Below are 16,490 nucleotides of genomic sequence, written 5' to 3' on the forward strand. Positions count from 1 at the left end.
GTGATAGCTTACCGGAAACCTCTAACACTGTGGCGGGGTACAGTGTAATTGTTGGACAGCTCGCAAATCTGTCTGACGTATTCATGAGGGGGCGGGATTGAGGCGTGGCAGTCACCGCCGGCCTATGGAGCGAGCGGGGCGGTCCGGGGAAGAGCTTTGCGAGCTGCCCGATGATTACATTGTACTCCGTTGCAGTGTTTGATAGCATTACCGGAGGTTTGCTATCACTGTAACACTGCGGCGTTTGTTCAAGCACTAGGAGCTGCTTACTTTAGTAAGCAGCTCCTGGTGCCGAAAATTGAGGTGACAGGTCCTCTTTAAGGTTACATTCACGCGAACGTATGGGGGACGTATATACGGCCGACTTATATATAGCGTATATACGTCCCCCATACACTTCTATGGCCTCACAGTGCCGTACAGTGGGCATTCATTGTGTGAATGTAACCTAAGGTTTATTCACCCAATAGACAGCACATGGCAACACTCTGTGCAATAATTTTTAGTGAATGAATAAACCTGGCCATTAAAAAGTAGAGCATCTCCTCAGCTCATCCATTTTAACTGATCATGTAGACTATTTTATGAGGATCAGTGACAAAAAGTGATTCAACATGGATTGAACTGGGCCATGAAACACTGTTGCAAACTTCTGTGTATCACACATGATAGCTTAATTGTGTGAATATAGCTAAACTGAGGCCTGTAATTCTGAGATAAACATCTTGGGTTTTTTTTTCAATTTCTCTGACTTTGGGTGAGATTGTCCTCTGAAGGTCTTATGACCTTCTTATGACCATTACTCATTTTCATTTCTCTGTAATAGTACTGTTTTGCAATTGTCCATCAATAGGGCTGGAGGTACATAGATCTGTTTAATACAGAATCATACTATATATTTATTCTATATTATACATAGTTTTAGTAGAAGTCATTTTACACAGACAGCAAATGGTGAAAATTGTGGGAAGAAAAATGCTTCCACAGAAAATGAACTCTACTGCTCCATCACTTGTGTGCATCTTAATAGGCTTGAATGGAGAAAATGAGAAGAAGAAGCATAATATTTATGTCCTTGGTGCCATTGGCAAAAGAACATCACTAGCTGAACCAAGCAGTATTGCTGTGATCAACACCCTAAGTGCAACACATCTGGGATACGCTAATTATGAACTTTAGTTCTGATAGAAAGCAAATTTCCATTACACAATGACAATAAACTAGCTGTAAAGCTGGAGGCCATGTCATTTGTTCCAGCAGGGCTCTTCTGCTGCTGTGTGAGCAATTTTGGATAACAATTTTGGACTCATCTATAGAATGAGATGAGAATATCTTTGCCATGGAGTGAAAATGATAAATTAAACAGCAGTAATCATATTATCTTTATGAAATGACCTATTTACTTTACACTATGCTGTGTTCTTTTATGGAAACCTTTACATTTAGTAGTTTTATCTTGGAACATGTTTGTTAGTGATGTAAGAAAATACAAAATTTGAAAAAAATAAATGTGCCAGTGTGCACATACAGGAGAAATAGTTCACCAATTCAGGCATTGATGCAATGGGTCCTTCCTACTTGTTCTCTTGGCTTCAGAAAAGGTGATGGAGATTTATCATACGGGTATCAAGCTGATATTCTGCTCGGGTAGCTGTGCCAGCATACAAATCTATGCTGCACCCTCCTTTAATCGCAGCAAAAAATTACCAAACTTAAAAGAAAAAAGAAACTCCTAAGATAAATATTCCACTTTCTGTTCTGTTTCCTAACTGTAGTGTTGAAGCGAACCTGTCACCACACTAACCCCCCCCCCCCAACCCCATTAACAGTACCTTCTTCTGTAATATGTATGTCATCTGGAGGTGTTTTTAGTATATTTCTTCTATTCCTTTGTAGAAAGCAGTCAGGCACCCCCACTTCCTGTAGTCAAGTAACCCCGTCTCCTGCAGTAAGGTAACCCCGACTCCTGCAGTCAAGTTGCTCCGCCCACTCCAGGCATCTGCCTCCTTGATGTCCAGATAGTCGGAAAATAACATCACAATTAGTAGGCAGTGCTGGGGTAGCAGATGCATGGAGTGGGCAGAGCAGCTCGGGTTCAGGAGGTGGGGTTACCTGACTGCATGTTACAAAAGAATAAAAGATGAATTTCCATTCATGCTGCAACCCAGAAATATGCTAAAAACACCTCCAGGGGAATGCTCATATTACGGTTAGTGAGGTTGGGGAGGCTTAGTAGGGTGAGAGCTTCTCTTTAAGTGTGGAAACATATCTGTTTAAGCTGAAAAATGAAATATTATAATGAACTACTGACCTGAGCAAATATGTCACTAAAATACCAATCGAAAGTAGCAACCAGAACTTTTAACACTTGTACCATTAAGATCATGCATAGCATGTGCACCTAATACCTAAATGCAACTACAGAGAGGATGTCTACTAACAGTTTGCTAATACACATTTGTGTGAGGCTGCAGGTTCTACAAATGGAATATCTCTAAATGCTAATTTCCACAGATTTTTATGGCCTAGGTATGTAACAAATAAAGGTTAATTCAGGAAGGAAGCCTAAATCACAACCTCATAGCAAGTACTGGTTATTCAATTAAAACATAGGTACTTCTAATTGGATCATGTATTAAAAAAAAAGTATAATTGCACATTAGATATTAGCATACGGGTCTGTTGATTTTATATCATAAAATACAGTTGAATACTGCATATAACTATTTAATATAGTTGATGCCATTAATTACAACTTCCTCCTGTGATAAAATTTCACTTTTATCACAGTAATGTACTCAACAGATGCTACTGAGGAAAGAGAAGATTTCTCATATTATAATTTTATGCATTGGGAGATGCCGAAAGTTTGACATAATTCTTTGAGCCTCCCCGATCTGTCATCAAGTACAAGGCATGATAAATTTCCCCCAAGGAATCTGCAGACAGTTACCCTTAAAATTTTACTTAAGCAATGATGCTCTCAATAGGAATTTATATTATGGCTTTTGAGGGTAGCAGACCAAATCTTTCTTGTCTGTCTAGGGCACCAAACTGTCTTCTCCTGGCCACTGAGTGCGACAGAGAGGGTCATTTATCTTTTTTCTGTTTGTTTTGCCTTGTTTTTGCCTGTCTTTTTTTCCATCTACTATTTTGGTCATTTATCAATCTCACTTTTTCCCTGTGTTAAATGGGTTTTCTTTCAGATTTCTTTTTGAGACATTTGTTACAAATGTCCCAAAAATGACGCAAAAAATGTCTCAAGTCATTTCTTTTCATTTTTAAAGTTTTCCTTAAGTATGGTTTCATCTGGAGTTTTTTATGTCAAAAAATGTCTCAAATTTCAGACAGTTTTAAATGATAAATTTCATTTAACACATCTGGAATAGAAGATAAATGTGTCTTACTGACAAAAAAATAAATCCAGCGGACATTTCAAAATGTTCCCAAAAAGGTGTAAAAATTGAAAAGCGCCATAAAAGTCTCACAGAAAAAAACTGAAATAAAAAGATAAATGATCCCCATGTAGCAATTTTTGCAGTGGAATATTGTATAGGTAATGGTGACTATGGGGCACATTTACTTACCCGGCCCATTCGCGATCCAGCGGCGCGTTCTCTGCACAGGATTCGGGTCCGGCTGGGATTTAAGATGGTAGTTCCTCCGCCGTCCACCAGGTGGCGCTGCAGCGCCGAAAATAATCTTAACGCCCCGGAATGCACCATCCCATAGAAGGTGAAGGTGAGCGCTCCCCAAGCGACACATTTTCGGTTTTTAAATGCGGCGGTTTTTCCGAATACGTCGGGTTTTCGTTCGGCCACGCCCCCCCCGATTTCTGTCGCGCGCATGCCGGCCCCGATGCGCCACAATCCGATCGCGTGCGCCAAAAACCCGGGGCAATTCATGTACAAGCGGCGCAAATCGGAAATATTCGGGTAACACGTCGGGAAAACGCGAATCGGGCCCTTAGTAAATGACCCCCTTTGAGTTAAAAAAACAATCATAAACAGTGACTGATAGATAAAGAATGTAACGGTTACATTTGATGTAGTACGTATATACTTGTGTGTAAGTCAAGTTTTTCAGCACAAAAATTGTGCTGAAAAACTTCACCTCAGCTTATACACAAGTCACCACGATGCTCCAGTCACCACGGCTCCTCTTTTTTCTTCTATCCGCTGTAACAGCTGACAGAGCTGCACCCATGCGCTCTGCCGGCCTGCACACACTATCATGTGGCAGAGCGTCATAGTGTGTGCCGGCCTGCAGAATGCATGGTGACGGGAGCATCACAGAGAAGACAGAAAAGGAGCTACGCTAGACAAAGGAGGCTGGCTGGCTACTATAGGGGGCTGGCGGCTACTATAGGGGGCCGGCTACTAAAAGGGGCTGGCTGGCTACTAAAGGGGGCTGGCTGTATACTACAGGGTGCTGGCTATATACTACAGAGGGCTGGATGTATACTACTGGGAGGCTGTGACCAATGCATTTCCTACCCTTGGCTTATTCTCGAGTTGACTTATACTCGAGTATATACGGTAGTTATTTTTGTAGAAAAAATTTTGTTAGATTTAATATAAATGTGAAAAGTGTCACTTGGAGATTGAAATTCAGTGTAATTAGTTAGGACTACAAAGGGCACATTTATCATACACTGATACTAAGAGAGTTTCCAACTTAAGTTTCTTTTATCCTCTGACATGTAGATCATACTCATATCCAAGTCAATGCAGACTACATCCTGTGGAGGGTCAGACAGATCAAAGTATCATGAATCTACTCCAACAATGAAAGGGATTACTAAGGGGTACTAAGTGTGGCAGCGTATGATGGTGCCCCCGACACCCACAGCATCTATCAGGAGCCCTCCTGATAGATCCACTGGGCAGCAGCACTGTGCTGTGCCACACTGGTAGGACATTTCTAAACCAGATCTGACCAGTTACAGCTCCTCTTGGGGTTGAGGGGGCATAATGGTGGAAATAGGCACCATTCTTGGCCGTGCACCAGCAATTGCGCCTATTTCAGGGCCTGAACACCAGATTTCAGGTGCATGAGTTCTCATAAATGTGGCCCCAGGAGATTGTTTTTGCAATGGTAAGAATTCAAATGCAATTAAAAACATCTCCATTTCCATCACTAAAATGGTAAAAGAGTACGCTACGTTTACAAATGTAATATGCTGTATCTAATTGCAGTTAATTTAAAGTTATAGGAAAATCTATCCAGGTGCTATTGTATGATTATTCATAATCTGTATAGCTTTAGGAAATTCACTGTATTTGTAGTGTTAGATGTTATTATTCCTGTTATTAGAAATTAGTGCTATAGTTGGTACATAAAGTGTTCAGACACCTTTACATTTTCCGCTGTATGTTTAATTGCAGCCAATTAGCTGTGACATTCATATTTAACTCACATGCTTTCCATTCCTTCTTACCCTCCTTGAGAAGGTTCTACTCCTTCATTGGAGTCCAGCTGTGCTTAATTAACTGATTGAACTTGATAAGGAAAGACTTATGTGCCTGTCTATATAAGACCTCACAGCCCACAGTGCAAGTCAGAGCTCATGAGGTCTAAGGAACTGCCCAAGGACCTGAGAGATAGAATTGTGGCAAGGCACAGAGCTGGTCAAGGTTACAAAACAATTTGTGCAGCACTCTATAATCCTTAAATGGAAGAAATTTGGGACGACCACTGTTCTTCCTTAATCTGGCCGTCCAGCCAAACTAAGCAATCGTGGGAGAAGAGCCTTGGTGAGAGAGGTAAAGAACAACTCCAAAATCATTGTGGCTGAGCTTAAGAGATGCAGTAGGGAGATGGGAGAAAGTTACACCAAATCAATTATCGCTGCAGCCGTTCACCAGTAGGGTTTTTATGATAGTGTGCTGGCGGAGGCCGTTCCTAAGTGTAAGTGCAAAAAAAAATCACATGAAGGACTCCCCGACTCTCAGAAATAAGATTCCCTGGTCTGAGGAGATGAATATTGAACTTTTTGGTGTTAATTCTGGTATGTGTGGAGAAAACCAGGAACTGCTCATCCCCAAATACAATCCCAAAAGTGACATATGGTGGTGGCAGCATCATACTATCAGAACAGAACAACTGATTGTAATTGAAGAAAAGATGAATGCGGAATGTTCAGAAATATCCTGGATAAAAACCTCTTCCAGAATGCTCTGGGCTGAAGGTTCACCTATCCTGATGTTCTTTTACAAATAATTCCTAAGATTCCTAAGATTTTTCATGGCATATATCAATTTTATTTGGTTCTGCTGAATTACTATCTATAAGTTTCAACTGCTTTGAATAGATTCTATGTCAGTGAAATGCATTTATACTGCCATGTCTTCATTCAGAATCAGATCTCATAAGGCAGTGTGAATATTGTCTTAGATGGGATATGACATATAGCAGCCTTTGGATACCAACCCTAAAGAACTAAGACATATTCAATAAACACTTTATTGCCACAACTTCATTCGCTACTTGAATTTATAAAATAATTGCTTCCACTCCATTCTGCTACTTTATTAGTTATGGCGACAATTGCGTAAATATATCCTACTACTATTTAGTTCTCAGAAATTCTATAGAATTTCTATAAATAGAAATATGACAATATTTATACTCCATAAGCAAATAGTTTTTCCTTTCTCTATTTCTTGTCGCTGAACGTAGACATTGCTAGCTGGGCTACAGCAATTTCTTATACAACGTTAATGTCAAGTACATTACTGAGAGTGGCATGTACTCTAGTTTGACTCGTCGTTTCTATTGACACTCTACAGGGAAAAGAAAGCAAACAGCAGGTTCCAGCTACTGGAATAGCGGATGTTACAGAAAATAACAGAAAGACTGAAGCAGGTAAAGCTTTTGTAACTTTGGACTTAATACTTGAAGAAGTATTTGAAAACTGAACAAGACATTTTATCTCCTGATGGGTTCACACTACTGGATACAAAGTTCTAACATAGTTCCATAGTTTGTTCGGTTAAAAAAGACCCATGGCTATCAAGTTCAACCAAGGAAGAAAGGAAAGGGATGAGGAAGGGAACACAATTCTATAAAAAATATAACCATCAATGTTGTTTTCTGCAGTGACCAGCTCCTGGGCTTGGCTATTCTACAGATTTATAGTTTGTACAGTAAAGATGCCTTGTCTTCTCTAAGGATTAAACCTTGCTTTCTCCGGATGGGGACAGTGCCCCCTTGTCTTCATATTTCCAAATTCTACAAGTGATCTATTGAAAGCATAGCACAACAGAACCTAGTAGCAGAAGCAACATTAAGCAGCATACTCTATAGCAAAGCTCAAATGGGGAAATTAAATTATAAAGAAGAAGGATGGAAACTTTTGCTACAAATGTAAAAAATCATTCTATAATAGTTAAACTGCTAAAATTCTTCTAAAATGAGATATTATTAGCTGTTACTTGTTTCTTAAAACTGAAAAAGATTCAGGTAGCTTTGTTCCTGATGTCTTAGTAAATACTCAAATTAAACTAAAATATCTTCATTGTTTCACTCCCCCCTTATTCCTAATGCAAAAGCATTATTTTATAAAAAATTGTCTGTAACTCGATGCAGGTGTATCCCTACACTTACCCTCCAGTGCTGATTATGTTCACCTTGACAATAGGGAATTTTGGGACGCAGCAATACCTAAAATATTTACGATTATATTTTTTTAAATTTATTTTTATATCAGTTCTAGCAAAAGGGGATGAGCCTTTAGTTTTTAAATTTTTTAAAACTGTTTTTAAATTACATTTTTCAATGTATTTTTAGACCCCCATACTTGAAGCATTATTCAGCAAACACCTGGTGAGTATGAAGAGGGCTCAGCCCTAGAGCCCTCTTCACACTCCCCCGCCAGCAACAGGACATTCAGGAACATCTAAATGCGGGAAGGGGTTAATGAAAATTACAAGTATTTACTATAATACGTCAGGAGAGCCAATAACTCTTTTTTTTTCAAAAGGGAAGCAACAACAACAAACTATAGCATGTATTTATTCAGGTTCAGTTTTATGGTGGTTCTAATACTTTTTCCAATCAATGTTTATTACACAGTAAAATCATTTATTTTATATATGTAGCAGAAAATCACAAAAATATATGAAATTTAAATTCCAATAAAAAAGGATTATTAAAAATGTTGATGAATTAACCTGATGAATGTATCTCAGGGACAGGTAGAAGAATCTATCATGCTACTGATGCATTTTTTTGCAGGTGCTGATTGATTGTAAATGCCTGTCCACTACCTCATTCATTATTATCAGTCTTCTTTCCCAAGTGTATGTTGTGCACTTATCTAAACATGAACCCATTAAATTGATCTATAATTTTGGTAGGAAATTACACATTAGGCTATTAAAAGAGTAATTCCTTATGCAGTCCATTGCCAACAAAATAAAATTCAAGATACTTGTGCTGACGTTTACAACACTTTATGCCCTTGTTCTGTCCTATTGATCTAAGTGCTTAACCATTACATCTCAAAATGCAGTCTCACATCCTTGGGACATTACCAGCATCTCCTACCATATCATTATACATTCCATACGCTGCTGAGATACAAATGATGAAAGAAAGAAATGAGAAGAGAACTGCACAATATTTTATGTCGCTTCTTATCTTTAATTAACCACAAACTTATATTACAAATAAAAAAGAATTTGTCAGCATTAAATGAAAACTTCACTTACCATTGCCAGAGGTATTAAAGCCACAAAATCCTTTTCATTGACATATACTTTGGAGATACCAAGATCTGATACGGCTTGTCCAAAGTATTCAACTTGCCAGGTGATTATCTGTACTCCCGATGGGTCTGTTGAACTGCCAATTTTAAAATCTATCTGGAAAATTTCATAGTGGCTTTCTACAACACTAAAAGAAAAAAATGGTATTGCTGTTATTAAATCTGAGTTCTTCCAGAGAAGATAATAATACATTTTAAATTCTTTCACCTATCAGTCAAGATTAATCAAGATGGCTTCTTCCCTATAGTGTAGCTGTAACTAGAGTGATCCAAGAAAAATTCCTCCAGCAGAAACATAATATCAGCATTGGCCACAGAAGAGAACACAAAATCTAAGCTCCACTTTTAGGAAATGTGTCAAAAGTTTAAATGTTGGGACAAAAGTGTCCATGCCTCAAAATGCACAATTTTTATAATAAATTTTACGTTAGGTATGGCATAAAATACATGATAATCTCCTACCCACAATGGGGGGCATTTATTAATTTGGGTGCAGGGTGGCACTGGAAATGTGCTATATTTTTTGGTGGGATCTATGTTTGTTTTTGCAAGGGATTAATGTGCACGAACCAAAAAGTTAAAATCTGACTCTTTATTAAAGAAGGTGAAATAGCAACTTTTAGCTGCCAAAAACTGCACTACAAAACAAGTCAGAAAAATAGTGATAGTCAGAAAACCACCAAAATAGGGGCACAACACTTCATCAATAAGGCACAAGAGGCTCCGCAAGGGGAAAAAAATTTCAGCCAGTTTTCTAATAAATAGGAGATAATAAATCCACCCATTGTGTTTTAAACAACTTGATTTGCATAATTCATAAGATTATTAAACATTTTAATTTGTCTAACATTTCATATCTGTCTGAGAGTTATAGGGTTGTTCACATTTTTAGAAAATCTTATTACTTGTATGATGACAAGTTATTCAATTTTCCAAAATAATTTCTATATCAATTCACCAACATTTTGTAGATTTCTGCTTGCTTTTATTCTATTGGAAATGTCATTGTTTACTTCAAGTGGTCCATGGCCATGTGATGTGACACAGGTGCATGTCTCGTAGCATCACAGTAGTGGTTTATAATATAGGAGGTTTGGCCACCCCAACCACCCACCAAATTGTATACTGAGAAAGACCTTCACCCATGAAATCCCCAAAAATCTGTTCTTGCTCTTAATACAGATGTATGCATGAGCCATTTCAGGACCTTAGGGAGGGAGGGACCAATGCCCAGTTACTGCCCACCGCTTAGAATGGTAAGTAGGCAGATGACAGCTTGGAGGGCTCAGTTAAGGGCTCATTGTCCTGTCTGTCTTCCCCTGTGGTCCAAGACCTCCCCTCCTCACATATACAGGTCTTCCATTTAGGATTAGATTTATTATTTGATAGTTGCTGCACTGCAAAAAATGTGCTGAAAAACCCTAACTCGGCTTATATTCGAGTCAAGAAAAAAAAACAAAAAGTGTACTCACCTTACGAAGAGCTCCTTCCCCCCCCCCCCCCCCGGCAGCTTGTCTTCCATACATTACAGCTCTGGAATCGGCCCTGCCCTCCCAGCCTTCCACCCCTGCTTGCCCCCCATTCTCTACACAGTCACACCCAAAGTTTTGTGTAGGACAAAAAAAATATGAAAAGTGACACCTTTCACATTATTTTGGATAGTAAATCAAAGTAACAATGATAACCTATTTTAAACTCTATTCAAGTAAATTATTAGCTCTACTTATTGTTAGATATGGATAAAGCATTTTCAATATATGTTTTTAGAACAGTTTTTATTAAGGTCATGTTTTATCTTGCAACAAAATGAGCAAACAGTCCTGGATTGCATAATGACAATGAGACGTATTATCAATGTACTGCTCACATTGTAAACCAGGGTTATGAGGCAAAAGGTGCAAAAATAGTAAATCCCAAGGCTCTACGGATTTGTGGTTTTGAAGCTCTTTCACTGAAAGATTCCAAAGATAGATTCACTTCCACATCAAATGCAGGGGCTTAATTTCTAAATATTCCCTAAACCAGGAGGGAACTGGATTGAATTTGTATCTAAATTTTCAACTTTTTAGTAGAACTTCACAGATCTTCCCATTGCATTTGGATCACTTGATAAATCTGGCCTAATTAGGAGAAAAATGCACTGGGTTGCAAATTTTGATGGAAATCAATAGTTGAAAACCTGGTGAAACTACATTGATAAATTTCCCCTTAGACTCTTATGCAGATATTTTAGATTACAGAATAAATTTCTGACCTACATTCAAAAACATATAACATTCTAGTGAGATTTTTTTTTTTTTTTAAAAAAGGATAAAGTAAATAACATTAAAACAACAAAACTTTAGAATGTGTGCCACTTTTGGATGTGTACCTTTTTAAATTTGTACGGTATATCATTGATATTTCAATTTGTGTTTTGTGGAGTGAAACAAACCTAGCAACAAAGAGGTTCCCCAGATTATGGAAATCATTTTAATTGCTCAATTATACAAGTCCTGAAAACCTTCCTATGTGTTTTAGAAATAACTATGGAGAATGATAAAACCGGCGCACTAGTCTTTGAAATTTGATCACAGCAATAGCGTGGGCAGTAAAGGAAATAAAATGATCTACCTTTATGTGGTAAGCTGAAAATTATATGTTACAATCTCAGAATCATTATAAAACGAATGCCTAAAGTGATTATTAGCTAAAACACAGGGGAGCCCTTTCTAAAGACCACATCGTTATTTAATAGTTCAAAGCTTTTACGCTAAAATAAATGCTTTTATAGATAAGTACTCTTATGGTATAGAAGAAATTGTCAATGAAATATAGTATGGAAAGAATAACTTTGACATTAACCAAACATTTTTTTAAAGGTTAACGTAAACAACATGTAACAATAAAATTCCAAAACAATGAACATAGGGTAGAATAAAATATGTTTCTCAAAAGCAGAATTTTTTGCTTCAATGGTAATTCATCAATCTCACTTTTTCCTTGTGTTTAATGGGGGTTTTTTTCAGATCCCTTTTTGAGACATTTGCGACATTTAGCACATCTGGAATTGCACCTAAAAATGTCTCAATAAAGACAGAAAAAAACAGGAAGAAAAATAAAGATAAATGACCCCCTAGGAGTGAATAACTCAGTATCAATAATTGAGGGATCAAATGAAGGCACATAAAGGAGGGATTTATCAAAGCTTGTACATCAGTTTTCTGCACAGCCAGGAATTGAGACTAGTTATCCTGTACGCTGCCTTCATGCCAAGTGTGCATTCTTTCTCCATGCCTGCTCACTAACTATTGCTAATTGTCTGACTGCCCGCCGAATGTATCAGGAGGATGAAGTTTCAACATATATCTTTTACAGCAAGTGATAAATCCCACATAGTGTCTCTTTCTCCCTAATATTGGTTAGAAGGTACACAATCGGGGGCATTTATATTTTAAAACTCAGAAAATACGAAAGAAGTGATGTGAGACATTTATACGAAATTTTGCGACATTTGTAAAAAAAAAACAAAAACATTTAACACAAGGAAAAAGTGAGAATGATAAATTACCAAAGAAGCAGATAGTTAAAAAAGACAGGCAAAAACTATGAGAAATCCTCTAATTTATGAGCAATTTAAAATTTGCACATTTTTTTAAACTTTCGATTATTTGCACTTCAACTCATTGTGCAGGACTTGAGTTATTTATCTTTTTATCTAGATGTTTTGCAGCATGTTAGTCTATAGGATTTTAGGATTGTATAGGATTTTTAGAAGTAGCAAAAAATATGCAAACGATTGCCCAGTCTCAACTGGTGAACTTGGCTGCCAGGCAAACATGTTATACTAATAAACAAAGGTCCATTTTAACAAAAGGAAAAATTACCTTAAGTAAATCAGAATAAGAAACAAGCTAAAATAGAAACGAGACTGACAGGAAATCTAGAAAGAGAAAAGATAAACCTCATCCAATGTGCTACCATTTAAATGAGTATTCCCATCTTAACTGTTTATCTATTGCCATGCTGAGGTGGTTGGAGTGGCAGAAACAGAACTCTGAATCCATAACTTCAATTCACCTTTACTGGAGTTACAGAAATAACACAGAGCAGCCAAGGTAACCTGTTTCTGCAACTCTCAGCATGACTCTTTCATGTGCATAAGGTTTTAAAAATGCTTTTTGTACCTTACCTTGTTGTTCAAAAAATGTAAAAAAAAAAAAAAAAAAGAAATACAACATGTGATATTAACCATTAGTAACCTAAACTTTAAATATATCACATTAAAAGGCCATAAAAATTACCAAACAATGGGGGTCATTTATCTTATCTCTGTTTTGGTTAGTTTTTGCCTGTCGTTTTTCTATCTGTTTCTTTTGTAATTTATCAATCTCACTTTTTCCCTGTTTTAAATGGGGGATCATTTAAAGATCTTTTTTTTGAGACATTTGTTACAAATGTTGCAAAAATGTCACACAAATGCTTCAGGTCACTTCTTTCCATTTTCTAAGTTTCCCTTAAGTATGGTTTAGTCTGGAGTTTTTTGTGCCAAAACATGTCGCAAATTTGAGACAATTTTAAATTATAAATGTCATTTGTGTCATTTAGCACATTTGGAATAGAAGATAAATGTGTTTAACTGATGAAAAACAAATGTCCGAAGGACATTTCAAAATGTCCCCAAAAAGGCGCAAAAATTGCAATGCACCAAAAATGTCTCAAAAACAAAGATAAATGACCCCCAATGAATTCTAGAAGTGTGTGTTTTTGTCACCTCCTGAAAATGTTATATGTTCTGGATATGGCCACAAAGGCCATGGAAAAACTAATGTTATTTTCAAAATAAGTGTTCTCATTTATAACATTAGCTGGATCCTACTGACCCACAGGAAATATGTCTCAGTATTTATGCTGTAACATGAGTTTTATCCCCCAATTTGAATTTCTTGATACATTTAGATACATTTAAATAGTTACTAAAAGTATTATCAAAAAATACAACCCCTCTCACAAATAATAAAAACTCAACCATCAATATTGAACCAACGGAGAAGATTTATCAGTGTCGGTCAGTGGTCCAGTTTATTGTGCCAAAATTTGCCCCATTTCTAAAGGCAAGCCCCTCTTTTGTACTAGTCATAAAAGTGTCAACAAATGGTTTAAAAGTCATGATATAAATGGCACAAGGTATTCAGGATGCCAATTAAGTTAGTATAGTATTCTGTCTCAAGTAGATTAATAACAATCCCCATTGTGTCCGAAGTGGCTTTGTTCTGAAGGGGCTACACATACTGTAGATGAACCTTTGATGAAAAGTTTTACATGTTTATGGGTAAAAGTCTTAAACTATAACTTAACTATGGTGTAAACATAAATAACTTCCCCTACAAATACAGTAGGGGCATTTATTATTTTTGGCTCTAGGTGTTATTTTTTTAGTACCCAATTTTATCTGTGTTTTTCACTGTTGTTTGATATTGTGTTGCACCGAAGGAGAACATATGAGCATCAGAAATGTCAAACCACATTCAAGAAGGTTTAGAAGTTGATAGACTTGCAGCACAAATTTTGAAGAATATTAAGACCAACAAAAAGCAAAAGTGTTGGTATTAAAGAAACCACCCAAAGTGAGCGACAAAAAAAAAAGGTTGTGAGTGTCGGAAAAGAAGCTTAAATTCTGGAACTGACAAACAATAAATATGATGCACATGGCTCAGCAACAAAAAAAAAATTCAGCTAAAAAACTGGAGCAAAGCCAATAAAAAATGCCAGTGTGTGTCATTTCCAGAAAGAACAAATACAATAATATGTATTGTATATGTATGTTTATGCAACTACTTGCATGAGTCTTCTATCCGTATTGGACATTAAAAACTCATTTTGTACTGTGCTATAACATCAAGAAACAAAAAAAAATTGACTCATGTGGTATTGTAACCTGTAATGACTCAAACTCTTAAAATAACAGGCAAAAAAATAAACGAAAAATGTATTTTTGAAAAAGTACCTCAGAGTAACAATGAAAAGTAAGACTGAAATGAACTGTAACATAAATGGTTTAAATATAGATGTCTGCCTACAGATACAGTGTGTGTCATAGCCAGAAATAAGAAATGCAATTCTGTATGAAGAGAATGTATCAGTACTGTATTATCTGCAAGGTATGTTCTCTTTACTGCTGCTTCTAGAGATAATTAATGGGTGACAAGAAGTGACAACTATGATAGTGATGTTCTGCTGCTGACTGCACACACTGTAATATTGGCATGTGTAATTGTAATTGCACAAATAAGAAAAGATGTTCTGATTTTGTTTAATTCCTAGGAAACATAACCATCCACTAATGATCTATACTCCAAATAGTTAAAAAAAACACAATAAAGCTACTTTTCCAGTCATTGCAAAGTTTTGCCTCTGTAAGGACACATAAGCATTCCTAAATATTAATAGTTGCCAGGCTGCTCGGGGTATTCACATTGAGCTTCCTGGAGTTTAGTCTAAGTATGTGCAGCAGTCACTTCAATGGCCCAACCTGACAGCAAGAACATATATGAACTGTAGAGGAGTAGTTAATAAATACCCCCATGACACCTATGAATTGAGTTCTGACTGGGGTTGGTGTATGGCTCTAGGAAATTCTCCTCTCCTACTTAGGAACACCTGAGAATGTAAATCATTGTGATTATTTTGCTTAACCTCGTGCCATTGATGCTCTTTTCCGTTTACGTGTTTCTGTTTATTTTCTCCGATCTTACCAAAAGACTTTTTATGTTTGCAGAGACATTTGCAGTCTTGAGTTCTGCATAACAATTTCTACTTTCTATTAGTACTATTTAATATTCCATGCAATTTACCAAGAACCTGGAGAAAAATTCCAAATTCAATGAAATACAAAAAATTGTGCGGATAGTTTCACACGCTAGCTAAACTGTAACTTGTCGTTTCAGACACTGTCAAAATTGTAACCTGTGTGATGAGTTTGCTGTCTGGGTGTTTTTAGCTTCTTTCAGCACCTCTCCACACCATACACCATGTACATCCTCACGCTATGGACCCCCTCATTATTAGGAAGCACACTAGGACCCCGCTCATTAATATATGAGTAGCCCTGTATGCTTCAATAAATGATATATAAAACAAAACCCTCATTAATTACCGGAAATGTGACACAGAAACACCCATTAATTAATATTTAACAGAGAACCATCTCGCCTTATTAAGTAATAACTAGCACAGCATCCCCCATTGATTAAAACGTAGTATAACAGTATCGATACTAACTAATATTTAGCACAGCAACCATGTCAATAATTAATATGTAGAATATTATTTTCCTTACTAGAATAAAGCTCAGTAACCTCCACTTAATTAATGCTGAGTTCAGCAGCACCCTTATAAATGATATCAGCAGCACCCTTTTAAATGATATCAGCAGCACCCTTATGAATGAATGCAGAGTTCCCAGTCCAACCCCTTATTACTCAATACTGAGTACTGGCTGTAATATAATGACACTACTCTCTTCCAAAAATTAAAATTTCAATCCATAAATGTAAAAATATAGGGCATATACTTTCCCATGGAATGTCCATTCTTCTTGACTATAATATTTGTATATTGCCCTGGGGTACAGCATTATATTTTAATGTTTTTTTTTTTTTTTTAAACAACAATAAAACAAATAAACAGAAGGTATTTCCAGTAGTTGTATAACTCTAACCTCCTGGCATTGGATGCTGGA

At 36.7% G+C, this 16,490-nt stretch overlaps 1 protein-coding gene across 1 annotated transcript in view; it reads right to left on the bottom strand.

Moving 5' to 3' along the window:
• LOC140123961 (transmembrane protein 132D-like) overlaps positions 1-16,490 on the bottom strand; it is a 470,866-nt gene that overhangs the window by 126,948 nt on the left and 327,428 nt on the right. The window contains exon 4 of the mRNA XM_072144372.1: positions 8,715-8,898. Within this exon, the coding sequence (XP_072000473.1) occupies positions 8,715-8,898 (184 nt within the window). The remainder of the gene's footprint in view (positions 1-8,714; positions 8,899-16,490) is intronic.

The sequence above is a fragment of the Engystomops pustulosus genome, chromosome 1 (genome assembly GCF_040894005.1).
Source record: "Engystomops pustulosus chromosome 1, aEngPut4.maternal, whole genome shotgun sequence".
Classification (NCBI taxonomy): domain Eukaryota; kingdom Metazoa; phylum Chordata; class Amphibia; order Anura; family Leptodactylidae; genus Engystomops; species Engystomops pustulosus.